General features: G+C 37.6%; 2 protein-coding genes across 2 annotated transcripts; both read right to left on the bottom strand.

Annotated features, from left to right (window-relative positions):
- Positions 1-2,229: 2,229 nt before the first annotated feature.
- LOC132975647 (carbonyl reductase [NADPH] 1-like) lies at positions 2,230-6,517 on the bottom strand. Its single transcript, XM_061040353.1, has 7 exons — positions 6,505-6,517; positions 5,546-5,669; positions 4,762-4,931; positions 3,766-3,873; positions 2,877-3,085; positions 2,591-2,644; positions 2,230-2,489 (listed from the first exon to the last, which is right to left on the bottom strand). The coding sequence occupies exons 2-7, from the start codon at positions 5,656-5,658 to the stop codon at positions 2,316-2,318; spliced, it is 828 nt and encodes a 275-aa protein (XP_060896336.1). The 5' UTR covers positions 5,659-5,669; positions 6,505-6,517; the 3' UTR covers positions 2,230-2,315.
- Positions 6,518-7,830: 1,313 nt separating this feature from the next.
- LOC132975646 (carbonyl reductase [NADPH] 1-like) lies at positions 7,831-13,619 on the bottom strand. Its single transcript, XM_061040352.1, has 7 exons — positions 13,514-13,619; positions 12,612-12,726; positions 11,759-11,928; positions 9,397-9,504; positions 8,855-9,063; positions 8,622-8,675; positions 7,831-8,506 (listed from the first exon to the last, which is right to left on the bottom strand). The coding sequence occupies exons 2-7, from the start codon at positions 12,722-12,724 to the stop codon at positions 8,333-8,335; spliced, it is 828 nt and encodes a 275-aa protein (XP_060896335.1). The 5' UTR covers positions 12,725-12,726; positions 13,514-13,619; the 3' UTR covers positions 7,831-8,332.
- Positions 13,620-13,723: the final 104 nt, after the last annotated feature.

Here is a 13,723-nt window from a genome sequence, read left to right as displayed (position 1 = left end):
AACAATATTTATGGGAATTTGTCAGGCTGCAGAAAAAGATGACACATGTAAACACATTGAATATTGGATGGTATATTTTTAATTCTATTTAGTTATTCAAAACTTAACATTTTTGCAAATAATACAAAATGCATTCAAATGAATGAAGCTTTAAAACAACATGTAAACCCTATTCTAACTCTATTTTTTTTTTTAAAAGAAAAAACGGAACATTCTTTGATGGAGGGCGTTTCAATATTGCCCAGGTTCACAAAGTTCTGAGACAATGCTGCCGTGATTAAAGGAACAAAGTCAGTGGAAATGAGTGTAGTATGACTTCAATTTGAAACTAACAGGAAAAGAAAAACTATAATATGTACAAAATGTAATCACTTTTCTGAATGAATTGTTCATTTCTGTTCTCATCATTACATTTCTCATGTTAAAGATATTATCTCTCTGTCTTTCTTGTGAACCAGAACATTGCACCAAATTCAAAAACATGAAATCTTAATTGGCGATAAAGCAGTTTCTGAGTCTGACACAAATAACATCACTGTGAAATGCTTACAGATTATTTTTTTAAACTTACCACGTCTTATTGTGACTTGCTTCAGGTTGTGTTTTAATATTATATGCAGATTTCTTTGTCCTCAAAGCGAATTTTTGATTGGCTTAGCTGATTGATTTTTTAAACCCCTCCCTGTTCAATCAATCTAATCAACCAATCAAAACCGTCCCCTGCTGACTTGAACGTCACAAAAATAGACAACAGCACTTTCTTTGACTTGTTTTTATTACTATGAAAATGAATTATCTGGAAAATGAACAATAAATTCCAGCATTTCAATGTTACGTGCCATAGTGTTGTGGGTTTGTGTTTGTGTTTTCTCTCCTGTGTGCTCCCCAGGTGTAGCTTCTCAGCCTCAGCGTGCCAAGCCACATCTGCTGACTGCTGGGGATTTTTTTTTTACCAGAATCCCACTGTGACATCACAAGTTGAGCAAATTTGAAAAAGAGCATTTTCATCTGTGTTGTAAGACTTATGCAGACCACAAACAAAGGTCTGGATGGGTTTATTTCCCATTTAGTGGGTCGGTAGACACTCAGGTTACCCAAATATATGTTCAAAAACACTGTCAAAGTGGATTTTTCATCATATGTCCCCTTTAAAATCATTGCTATGCTGAAAACATTTGTTAAAAAAATATAAAATGTACCAAGAGATGAAAAGCAACTGCAATATTTCAGTGATCATTCAGTGTCTCCTTAAATAGAAAAAAAGGCAGCAGTGTGATTTAACAGTCAGTGCAGCTATAAAAAAACCTCTCTAAACCACACATGTTCATAAATAATGTAATAAACACTGATGTCACACGTGCAGTTTTAATACGTCTTCACTGACAGTGTCATTTATTGTTGGCTGTGTCATTATATATGTCACCATAAATGTGTCTATAACTAAAAATGGATAGGTTCATGCTACATTGTTTGATGTTGTGCTGCAAATCAAAGAAACCCTACATTTATCCTGACCTTTATATCTGTGTTACACTCACAGAAACTGAACACATCAGATCATCCCCAGAACACTTAAACATCACATCGTACACGCTCCCATTTCAGAACCAGTGTGTTATGCAGTCTTGTGTAATGCTCACTACATCTCACTAAATCCGCCTGTATCTCATGACAAGACACTTCACATTACAGTGAGAATATAACTTACAACTAAATAAGGATTAGAACATTCGACTTATTTATTTCACTCATAAACAAACATAGTTTTTCTTCAACAAAACGAATTTTTCCTTAAAAAACCTGCTTTCAGACCTTAAACAAGCATGACTGTGATTTAAAAGCTTTGAACCTTTTCTAACTTGAAACGACTGTGAATGTGTTTATCCTATAGAAGCAGAAAACTACTCAACTGTGTGTTTGTTCTTATCGAATAATCTCCTTTTCAATAAACATTTTGTCATTTTGATTTCAAATTGTCTTCATGTTCAGACAAGAAAGCAAATGTCAAACAGTTGAAACGCATTCGTATGCCCCATGATTTCACACGATAACAAGTTTTCTTTTTTACATGAAACAATTGTAAAACAGTTAAAACTACAGGAAAGTTAAAAATGGGAGTTTCATAAGAAAAAAAATATTGGGCAGCACTCATACAGATCTTTGCATAATTAGTGTTGCCTAGAAGACACAAACAAACAAAGAAGTTATCATTTAAAAAAAACTGATTGGTGGATTGTGAGATTTATTTATTTATTATTTTGTTAATAGTAGACATGTTCTTAATAGTAACACAAAGGAAGGTCCATGTGACCCTCTCACCATGTCTGAACTGTTTTATCAGAAACAAACTTTCCATGAGGCTCTGTGGCTCCAGGAGGCAGCAGTGCCAGGTAGACTGGAGTTTCAGCGCCCTCCTCTGGTGACTTTGGGGCTTTTGGACCTGCCATGTCAGTGCCCACCAAGCCTGGACAGCAGGCGTTCAGCAGGATCTATTAGACATGATGATACGTTTAAAAAAACATGTGTTAGCGGAGCATTTTTGGCTGGAACAAAATCAGAAAACCTCTCATTTTAATATTTCAGTCGTTACCCCGTCTTTTGGTCTCTCCTTGGACAGACGACGAGCCAGAATCATGGACAGGACCTGAAGACAGAAACACAGACCTGCATAAGTCCCATACTTTATTTCTCTAAGGAAGAAGCTATGAGACAGGAATTATCAGAATTGTTTTCAACCTTTAATCCCTCATTTTGATGGCTACAGGACAAAGATCTCACCACTCTCTGCTTTTTTCATTTTTTTCATTTTCAAGACCTACAAACTTTTTTTTAATCATCGCTAATTCAAACTCTGTAGATGACTTAATGGGTCATACCGTCAGTCCAGTTTTGGACACTCCATAGGCCGTGTCAGGCCAGCCTCCTTGCTTGTGTTGGCCAGTCTGGGCTTCCTTAATAAATCTCTGCATCAGTCCTGACAGTTCCTCCTCAGTGATGTCCTCGCTGCGGAAACGCTGCTGCAGAGCCGAGCTGCACTGGTTCAGAGCACGGACACTGACAAAGCTGGAGACATTCACCACGCGACCTAAAAAACACACACACACACACACACACACACACACACACACACACACACACACACACACACACACACACACAGATACATATGCTGTTAGAAGTTTGTAAAGTAGTTACAAACAAGTGCGTATCTCATGTCAAACTTTTCAGTCATGATTTGAACATTTCCCCACAAACTGAATGTGAGTTGGATGTTTGGTTAGTTTTTTTTATCATACAAAAATATCAAACAGCCCGCACATCTGAAAAACTTTAGTACTGTGCTGAACAAAAAACATCCAAATAGCATATAGAAAAAAATGTCCACACACCAAAAGCTGCTCCAATTAAATGAAATGTAATGGGAAAATTTCCACCTGTAACATTTCAGGCCCTCACCATTCATCAGACATTGTTTTTTTTTTTTTTAGAAGACTACACATATCAAAAATGATATGAAATGCCAACTTTACTGAAATCAACAACTATTAAAAATATGAAAATGACAATCACCAATTTGGCTAATGATTGACCAAAAAGTTGACTTTTTTAATTAATTTATCTGCATAGATTTTCTGAATCAAGCAAACTCTCAAAAATGAAACTGTGTAGAAAACCACTGTCGTAGTCTGCCAAACTTTCAGCCTGCAATTTAGATTGTGCACCGAGCTGTTCATAAAGATATTCGGTCAAGTCCTCAGTCCGTACCTCCATCTTTTATGATTGGCAGGAAGTGAGTCAACATGTTTCTGGTGGCAAAGTAGTTTGTCTTGAGGGTCTCCTCAGCCTGGACTCCAAATGGAGCCGTGTCTGCCACTGAAGAGAGCAAATCAGATAGAAAGAGAGATAACAACATTTCATGATAGGCTACATGCATTGTCATCTTAAGCTTCTCATCTCATCTCATTGTGCGAGCCAGTCATTAAGTCCTGTGGTGGGTTTAAATCCATGTCAAAAGTTAGGCATCTGATATACAATTGTCTGCACTTATTGAGTAAACAAATGATGATGTATGTTTCAACGCTTCTGTATATTAAACGTGCACTATGGAGTTTTGGTAGAGAAATGTGAAAGTTGGAGAAATGTACAGATTCTGTGGTATATGTTCATAACTCTATACACAAACAAAGCATTGTTCAGTACTTAAGATAACACACAGACACTGTTTAAACCCTTGTTCAGTCGTCATTCTTTCCCAAACAATAGTGACTGAAGGTCAGAATATTTTCATGACTCAGAAGAGTCACTTACTTCAACTGTTAAACTGCATTTGTATCAGTGTCATCATTTAAAATGTGTTCATTATTAACTGGATAGAAACCCCCTGAGTCCTTAGTAAAAAAGAACATTTTGATGAACATATTCTTACTGTTTAAGAAATGGTTTAAGAACTGGTTGGCCCAGTGGTTAGGTTGTGCACCTGATAAAGAGAGGCTATAGTCCTCGAGTGGCTTTTTGATTGCAACCATCCACCTCTACAATTTTCTTTCACAGTCCTTTTCACTTCATAGAAAACATAAAACTAAAACATTTAAATAGAAAATTATAAGCTACTAGAAAAATCAAACACAAATTATACTACTGTATGATTTTTTTTTTGACAATAATGATACAGGAACGATGCTGCTTGTAAAGCGGCACTTAAATGTTTTGTGTGACATCAGTAGTTTAACATATACAGTAAATAAATGATTGTGATCTTACCTTTGAATGCTATCCCAGCATTATTAATAAGGATGTCAACCCCTCCATACTTGTCTGTAAAGTAAGATGCAGCAGTCTTGATGCCTTGAAGGTCGTTGATGTCCAGCTGATAAAAGTTGGCCTTTATTCCCTCTGAGGCCAGAGACTCCAATGCCGCCCGACCACGACAGCTGCAGGAACAGAAGAAAAGTTCAACCTTTATCTAGTCCATAAAAGTGAATTGTTTCAAGAAAAATATCTTTCAAAATGCTCATTACAGTTTTTTCTGTACTGAAAGCTAGAATCAAATTCTTGTGTTTATAAAGGTGGAACCACAAAGTTTAGCTTATTAACATATTGTCAAATTAGTTGTGTAATTGTCTTTATCACTGCAGCCCTAAAATAATCTAAATTTATGAACCCAAAACAGCTTTGGTTATTATGAGATTATTTTAAAAAATGATTGTGTTTTCTTACTACATAATACATTGTAGAGAAATTACTTTCTATGACCATAACTTGTTGGGTTTTTTTCATTCATATATGAAGCCTTATTTTCATTGACATGAATGATTGTCTAACACACTTTCTGGTTGAAAAGTTGCATGTTAAATATGTTTGGAGATTATAAAAAACAGTGTTTGAAAAATGAGATTCAATACAATAGTCAAGTCATATTAATTCACTGAGAAAAGATGGACAGAAAGAAGATCCTTATGGGAGACATTCAGGTCAATATAATAAAAGATCAAAGTCAAAGCCTTGTGCAAAAACCTGGTCCAGTCATTTCAGGTGTGCTACCTACACATCTCTGGCCGTGAGGTAAACGTCTCCTTGAAACTGCTTTCTGAGGGCTTTGACGATGGCAAGGCCTATGCCTTTGTTACTGCCTGTTACCACGGCAACCTTTGTAGGCATGTCTGTCAACCCAGAGAAGCATTAGACACATTACAAACATAATACAATAATAAGTGAAAACTCTAATGAAGGTAAACCTGAAAATAAACCCTCAGCTTTATCCTGAGAATAAAATGTCTTTGCTATGAGTCAAGTAGGCTATACTTTCACCTCTGTAGGAGGATGTTTTTCTTTTTTAAAACACACACGATTTGCAGAGTCATGGTGACAATTTCAAAAAAGATGCCAAGGTTTATCCTATAGCTCATCTATAGAGTGGAATAACAAGCCAAACAAGCTTGACTCAAGAAAAACAGACACTTTAACACTGGTATCAGACACTGAAAGTGTTAGACTCATGTCCAACTTTTAGCAATGTCAAAGTGAAAAGAAAGCTTTAAGTTGTTTAATTATTGCAAATATTCCCCTTTCCAACTTAGAGGAATCAAATGAAAAGGCCCCTTTTGAGATACAAAAGAGATACAAGAGTACAGTCATTTTAAAAGAATACATTTAAAAATGTATCCCTGATTTAAATGTTTTGGGCTATTTGTCAATGTAAACTTGTTTTATAAGAAATTATTCAGTAACACTAGACTAGGATTTTGTGCTGCCACGCTGACAATATAAACCCAATAATTTAAAACATAAAAACATTAAGAGTTTAAGAGACTGTTTCATTATACATTTTAGATAAAGAGAGGAAGTTTTCCCTGGTTTCATGTATATTTTTTAACATCATTGACTGGCTAAAATGTGTATGATTAAGTTGACCAATCCAACAAAAATGATAAACTTCTAACAATCTAATTCTAACTATAACAGCTTTCAAATATACATCTAAGAGGTGAAATGGAGGCTTCTTACTTTAATCTGATTCCGATGCGTTGGGTGGACCTGTGGTGTTGAAGCTGCAGAGAGGAGTGAATCGCTGCACCTACATCGACAAGGTAGGGCAGGGCAAATGTATTTATTTAGAGCTCTCTTCAAACATAGAGCAACCAGGGGCGATGTCAGGATTTCTGGGCCCAATGAGAAGATCCAACTGGGCCCCTCCACCACATGTGATACTGCTATCACCTCTTTATTACCCAAATGACCACTTTTAAAAGCTTTCAAATAAGGTTGTCAAAGTTTTTGATACCACATATTTTGAAAGAATGTAGTCTTTTTTATTTTAATTATCAATATTATCCAAAGTAACAAATCTTTAGGAAGCTACATCCTGTTATCAACCCAATCCCTGGGTTCCATAACCATCCCTTTCAGACATGGAAGTTGGCACCACCTCACCTTACACCTGCATGATGAAAATGTATTAAACTTGCTGTCTCAATGCAGTATTTGGGGAGTTTTGTGCGCACTGTGACCAGAAACATAATGTCCACAATTCCACAACCGTCACAGTCAGCTTATGAAGTGGTCATATTCTCAGAACATCACTATAAACAATATATGCCTCAGCCTTAAGACCAAATAAACAAGATTAAAGTGAATTTACATATTGAAATAAACAAAGGTTTCTTGCAGATGGCAGGATCCAACTCTTACTTTTTGTAAGTGTCAAAGGGAATGCACCAAGGTACAGTTCTGGGACCAATTTTATTTTCCATTATATCTATAACCTGTGTGAAAATCTGTCTAATGACATGTATCAGTTTTATGTTTATGACATGATCATCTACCGTTGCAGCTGACACGATTTGCAGAGTCATGGTGACAATTTCGAAAGAACTGCCAAGGTTTATCCTATAGCTTATCTATAGAGTGGAATAACAAGCCAAACAAGCATGACTCAAGAAAAACACAGTTCAGTACTCAAGTAGTGGTTTCCCTTGCAGTTAGACAAGCTGCTTGATCATTCTCTGCATTACACGTTGTCGTTGTTCTCTTGACAGACCGACATGAACCGCGTCGGAGAGTTAAGTATTAGTACAACAGAGATCTGTGTTGTACTCTGGAAACTGAAAACAGCTGATCACTCATTGAATCTACAGTACATCATAGCATGACATGCCTTTCTCTTTGTGAAAAAGTGTAATACGAAGTGTATTTTCCACCAGGTGTCACTACATGTTACTGGATCTCTATTTTACTGAAGTCTTTCATAGTACAGGCATAAAGAATGCATGTGGTGGCAATCTGTTGTCATCATTTTTAATACATTCCTTTAAAACAAAAAAATCTTAAAACTTTGATTTGTAATTCCTTTATTGTTTTTGTTATGAAAGAAAAGTCATACCGTAAATGTTTTGACAGAAAAGCATACTGTTTTCCAATGATTTCATAACATTAGGTTTCTACCGGCTAAGACAAGTTTTCCTTATAGCATGTATAAAAAACGTCTACATATAAAGGTTAGGTAACATCGGAGAAGTTTTTAATTTTTTTTTTTTTTTTTAATCATAGCGATACGCCAGACTCAAGCAGCAATCTGCTTAATTATTCTTATCCCATAATGCATAACACATAATAGGGATCCCTGGAATTCTCTGAGTAATAATGTTTGCCATGTCCACCACATGTGTAAGCTAATTTAAATGGCAGCCATGTGAATTAGTTTTTCCAGATTCTGTTATGCTTGTTTGATTTTTTGTAAAATGTGGACAAAACTGTTCTCTATGCAAGTTTTTGGCATTTAGGTGTTTTTGTAGATATGCTCACACTTAATCAAACTCTCTATTTCTTTGGTCTTCTACCACGTCTGAACTGTTTTATCAGAAACAAACTTTCCGTGAGGCTCTGTGGCTCCAGGAGGCAGCAGTGCCAGGTAGACCGGCGTTTCAGCGCCCTCCTCTGGTGACTTTGGGGCTTTTGGACCTGCCATGTCTGTTCGCACCCAGCCTGGACAGCAGGCGTTCAGCAAGATCTGTAAAAAGAATGAAAAATGCCCGCCCCCAAAAAAAATGGAAGTTAGCAGGAAGTCTTTCATCTGAAGAAAAAACCATATCATCAACTCATCCTTTTAATATTACAGTCATTACCCCGTCATTTGGTCTCTCCTTGGACAGGCGACGAGCCAGAATAATGGACAGGGCCTGAAGACAAAAAAATAGATGTGCATATGTGTTAACGATGCATCCATAAGAAAAAATGAAAGAGGCATTCCAATTATAGTTTCTAAAACTCACTAGATTCTCTCTGCTTTTTTTTTTTTACAATTTGACACCTGCAGACTTGTTCTTTATCTCCCCTGATTAAAACTAAGGATGCATACCGTCAGTCCAGTTTTGGACACTCCATAGGCCGTGTCAGGCCAGCCGCCCTGCTTGTGTTCTCCCTTCTTGGCCCCATCTATAAATGTTTGCATCAGTCCTGACAGTTCCTCCTCAGTGATGTCCTCGCTGCGGAAACGCTCTTGCAGAGCCGAGCTGCACTGGTTCAGAGCACGGACACTGACAAAGCTGGAGACATTCACCACGCGACCTGAAAAACATGCACATGAAAACTGAATCTAGTAACCACACCAAACATGCTAAACATAAGTGTCACATGTTGGAAATGTCAACATGTTCATTTATTATATGATATAGAGATCATAATGTGCCAACTTTACAGAGATCAGAATCCAATTAAACATGCCATTTAAAATATTACCAATTCAAATCAAGTAGTCATTAAAAAAAGATTGAATTTTTTTTTCTAAATCAAGATCAAAACGAACCCTTAAAATTGTAGTCTGATACATTTCTTAAACTGTAAATTACATTGTGTGCTGAGGTGTTCATTTTGATATTTGATCAAGTCCTCAGTCCTTACCTCCAGCTTTCACGATCGGCAGGAAGTGAGTCAACATGTCTCTGGTGGCAAAGTAGTTTGTCTTGAGAGTCACCTCGGCCTGGACTGCAAATGGAGCCGTGTCTGCCACTGAAGAGAGAGTACGTCTCAATGAGCAAATCAGTACAGTAGGAATAAGGGATGGTACTTAAAAAGCACCGCTGTTTTTTAAAAAGGTTTACATGCTCATATTTGTCACATGTAAGTAACTCAGCATACAGACTGATTACTTTCTTTAAAGAGCATAATCCTAAATGCAACAAGTCAGGTTCACCTTTCAGTGTTTGGAATGTACGTTTGCTTAAGCATGTGTGGCTGCAGTTGAGAAACTTGGACTATTATGGGCACTAATGGAAGTTATTTGCGTCATTTTTGTGTGTAATGAACTTTTTATTGTTCTAAATGAGCATATACAGTACAGACCAAAAGTTTGGACACACCTTCTCATTCAATGAGTGTCCTTTCTTTTCATGACTATTGACTTTGTAGATTCACACTGAAGGCATCAAAACTATGAATTAACACATGTGGAAATATATACTTAACAAAAAAGTGTAAAACAACTGAAAATACGCCTTATATTCTAGTTTCTTCAAAGTAGCCACCTTTTGCTCTGATTACTGCTTTGCACACACTCTGCATTCTCTTGATGAGCTTCAAGAGGTAGTCACCTGAAATGGTTTTCACTTCACAGGTGTGCCCTGTCAGGTTCAATAAGTGGGATTTCTTGCCTTATAAATGGGGTTGGGACCATCAGTTGTGTTGTGCAGAAGTCAGGTGGATACACAGCTGATAGTCCCACTGAATAGACTGTTAGAATTTGTATTATGGCAAGAAAAAAGCAGCTAAGTAAAGAAAAACGAGTGGCCATCATTACTTTAAGAAATGAAGGTCAGTCAGTCCGAAAAATTGGGGAAACTTTGAAAGTGTCCCCAAGTGCAGTCGCAAAAACCATCAAACGCTACAAAGAAACTGGCTCACATGAGGACCGCCCCAGGAAAGGAAGACCAAGAGTCACCTCTGCTGCGGAGGATAAGTTCATCCGAGTCACCAGCCTCAGAAATCGCAGGTTAACAGCAGCTCAGATTAGAGACCAGGTCAATGCCACACAGAGTTCTAGCAGCAGACACATCTCATCATCTGTTAAGAGGAGACTGTGTGAATCAGGCCTTCATGGTAGAATAGCTGCTAGGAAACCACTGCTAAGGACAGGCAACAAGCAGAAGAGACTTGTTTGGGCTAAAGAACACAAGGAATGGACATTAGACCAGTGGAAATCTGTGCTTTGGTCTGATGAGTCCAAATTTGAGATCTTTGGTTCCAACCACCGTGTCTTTGTGCGACGCAGAAAAGGTGAACGGATGGACTCTACATGCCTGGTTCCCACCGTGAAGCATGGAGGAGGAGGTGTGATGGTTTGGGGGTGCTTTGCTGGTGACACTGTTGGGGATTTATTCAAAATTGAAGGCATACTGATCCAGCATGGCTACCACAGCATCTTGCAGCGGCATGCTATTCCATCCGGTTTGCGTTTAGTTGGACCATCATTTATTTTTCAACAGGACAATGACCCCAAACACACCTCCAGGCTGTGTAAGGGCTATTTGACCAAGAAGGAGAGTGATGGGGTGCTGCGCCAGATGACCTGGCCTCCACAGTCACCGGACCTGAACCCAATCGAGATGGTTTGGGGTGAGCTGGACCGCAGAGTGAAGGCAAAAGGGCCAACAAGTGCTAAGCATCTCTGGGAACTCCTTCAAGACTGTTGGAAGACCATTTCAGGTGACTACCTCTTGAAGCTCATCAAGAGAATGCCAAGAGTGTGCAAAGCAGTAATCAAAGCAAAAGGTGGCTACTTTGAAGAACCTAGAATATAAGACATATTTTCAGTTGTTTCACACTTTTTTGTTAAGTATATAATTCCACATGTGTTAATTCATAGTTTTGATGCCTTCAGTGTGAATCTACAATTTTCATAGTCATGAAAATAAAGAAAACTCTTTGAATGAGAAGGTGTGTCCAAACTTTTGGTCTGTACTGTATATATATATATATATATATATATACTGTATATCATTGATCCATTCATAAAAAAACACAGACATCATGTACTTGTAGATTCAAGCTGGTAAAAAAAAGCTTAAATGTCAAAGTACAGGTAGTTCTCTACCAGATTACTTGTTGCAAACATTTTATAATATACTGTTCTATAAGATAAAATAATTCAATGAAAATGTATACACTAAATAAAAATCTGATTTTGGAGCAAAAAAATACTTGATTGTTATTTTAGCAACCATTGTGCAAAACTGAAACGATAGACTAAAGTTCTTCTTCTGCGTACCTTTGAATGCTATCCCAGCATTGTTGACGAGGACGTCCACTCCTCCATACTTGTCTTTAAAGTAAGTAGCAGCAGCCTTGATGCTGTTCAGGTCGTCGATGTCCAGCTGGTGAAAGTTTGCCTTCAGTCCCTTTGAGGCCAGAGACTCCACTGCCGCCTGACCACGGCCGCTGCAGGAACAGAAAAAAAGTTCAACTTCATTTGAACTTTCACTTGTCATGATTCAAATTAGGAACACATCCCTTCAACCACTGGGCTAAAGAGTATTTATTTGATTTAGAAGTGTTCAGTAACTGCTTCCTCAATAATCCCAGGAACTGTGCACTGTACAGCTATAATTTTAATGAATCACCTTTTAGTGTATAGCGCCATTCCTTAATAGATGTTATCTCAAGACACTTTGCAAAACGAGCAGGTCGAGACCATACTCTTAAATATCATATTATTTACAAAGACCCAACATGAATCCACAATGAGCAAAGAGCTGCGCAACATTTAGCAAAGTACCAGAGGCAAAGGGAAAGTCCTTTTAACAGGCAGAAACCTCGAGTAGATCCAGACTCCAATTGAACTACAATCTGCTGTGACTTTTACTGCGATAAGATTCTTTTAAAAACATTGTCAGGAGATCCCATGATTAAACCATAATCCACCATTAAGATTCAATGCTAGGTGGGTTGTTTTCTACAAGCCCTCCCGGGGTTTCTTTTGTCCCACCGGTGCACTTTTTGTACACAAAAGTCTGTTACTTGTCAGAAATATTTTGGTCAGAGTGTGAAATGATCTTGTAATCAAGGCCTTACGCATCAACCTGGTCCAGGTATTTCTAGGTGTTTCCAGGTGAGATACTTACGCGTCTCTGGCGGTGAGATAAACCTCTCCTTTAAACTGCAGACAGAGAGCATCAACGATAGCGAGGCCGATGCCCTTGTTACTGCCCGTAACCAAGACAACCTTTGTAGACATGTCTGTCAAACCACAGAGAGACATCAAACACATTACAAACTCATGAACATTACCAAAATGTAAAGCCCTTATGACAAACATAATTCACACACAGCTGTCACTCTTAAGAAAACATAAATATATATATATATATATATATATATATAATAAATATTTATCTTTATCTTTTTACAATTGACTGAATCTAAAGCGCTTTCAGGCCTGTTGGAGGAGATTTTTTTTTTTTTAAACTGCTGAGTCATGGTGAGGTTTTCTAAGTCAGACCTGCCTGGCAGGCTTTTCTTATAGGCTACGTTATCTACAAATATACTTGACCTGGAATAACAGACCAAACATAAGCATTGCTCATAAAAAACAATACTTTTCAACTGACATAAAACATTTCAAGTTAAAAAATATAAAATAAACTGACAAAAGAGAAATTAATATTAAAGTGTGCAGTCGGTTAATAGTAACCTTTAGCCTCATAATTGTTACGACCTCTAACCCTGATTCAAACTTCTATGTAAACCTTTTTTTTAATCATAGTTTATACAGTATGACTTTTGCAACTATGGTTTAAAGTTAACTGCATATGGCCCATAATTCAGTAAGTTAGAATATCACGAGTGGTACCTTTCCTCTGGATTCATATCATTGTTTCATAACTTGCATTGTATTGCATAACCCTAAACGTGCATATTTTTACATAGCAGACAAAGCCCATTCACCTCCAGATCTATAAACGCCTAATTCTATGTTAGCGAGATGCTATCTTTGAAACTACAAGTTGAAATGGAGGATTCTTACTTTTGGCTGATTCCGTAGAGCTGAGTGAACCTTTGCTGTGTTGAGGCTGCAGCGAGGAGTGAATCGTTGAAGAAGGAAACTGGGAGGGAAAAAAGGGAGAAGAAGGCTGGTGGTGTGCTGCGCAGCGTCAATGCGCATACCCGGAAAAACAATGTGACCACGTGGGTTTTGAGAAGAAGCAAGGAAGCGAGGTGCAAGATCAAAATGAGT

Source organism: Labrus mixtus, chromosome 6, assembly GCF_963584025.1.
Source record: "Labrus mixtus chromosome 6, fLabMix1.1, whole genome shotgun sequence".
Classification (NCBI taxonomy): domain Eukaryota; kingdom Metazoa; phylum Chordata; class Actinopteri; order Labriformes; family Labridae; genus Labrus; species Labrus mixtus.
This window is presented reverse-complemented; position numbering and strand designations above follow the sequence as displayed.

Bases quoted from the DNA above. Each gene is read 5' to 3' on its own strand.
- LOC132975647 (XM_061040353.1), bottom strand. From the start codon at position 5,658: ATGCCTACAAAGGTTGCCGTGGTAACAGGCAGTAACAAAGGCATAGGC. The intron at 3,874-4,761 runs GTAAGATCACAA...TGCTCTCTTCAG, and splicing joins TGCTGGGATAGCATTCAAAG to TGGCAGACACGGCTCCATTT. The intron at 3,086-3,765 runs GTACGGACTGAG...TGTGTTTTTTAG, and splicing joins GCCAATCATAAAAGATGGAG to GTCGCGTGGTGAATGTCTCC.
- LOC132975646 (XM_061040352.1), bottom strand. From the start codon at position 12,724: ATGTCTACAAAGGTTGTCTTGGTTACGGGCAGTAACAAGGGCATCGGC. The intron at 11,929-12,611 runs GTAAGTATCTCA...CTGTTCCTGCAG, and splicing joins TATCTCACCGCCAGAGACGC to CGGCCGTGGTCAGGCGGCAG. The intron at 8,676-8,854 runs GTATGCATCCTT...TTTTGTCTTCAG, and splicing joins TGTCCAAAACTGGACTGACG to GCCCTGTCCATTATTCTGGC.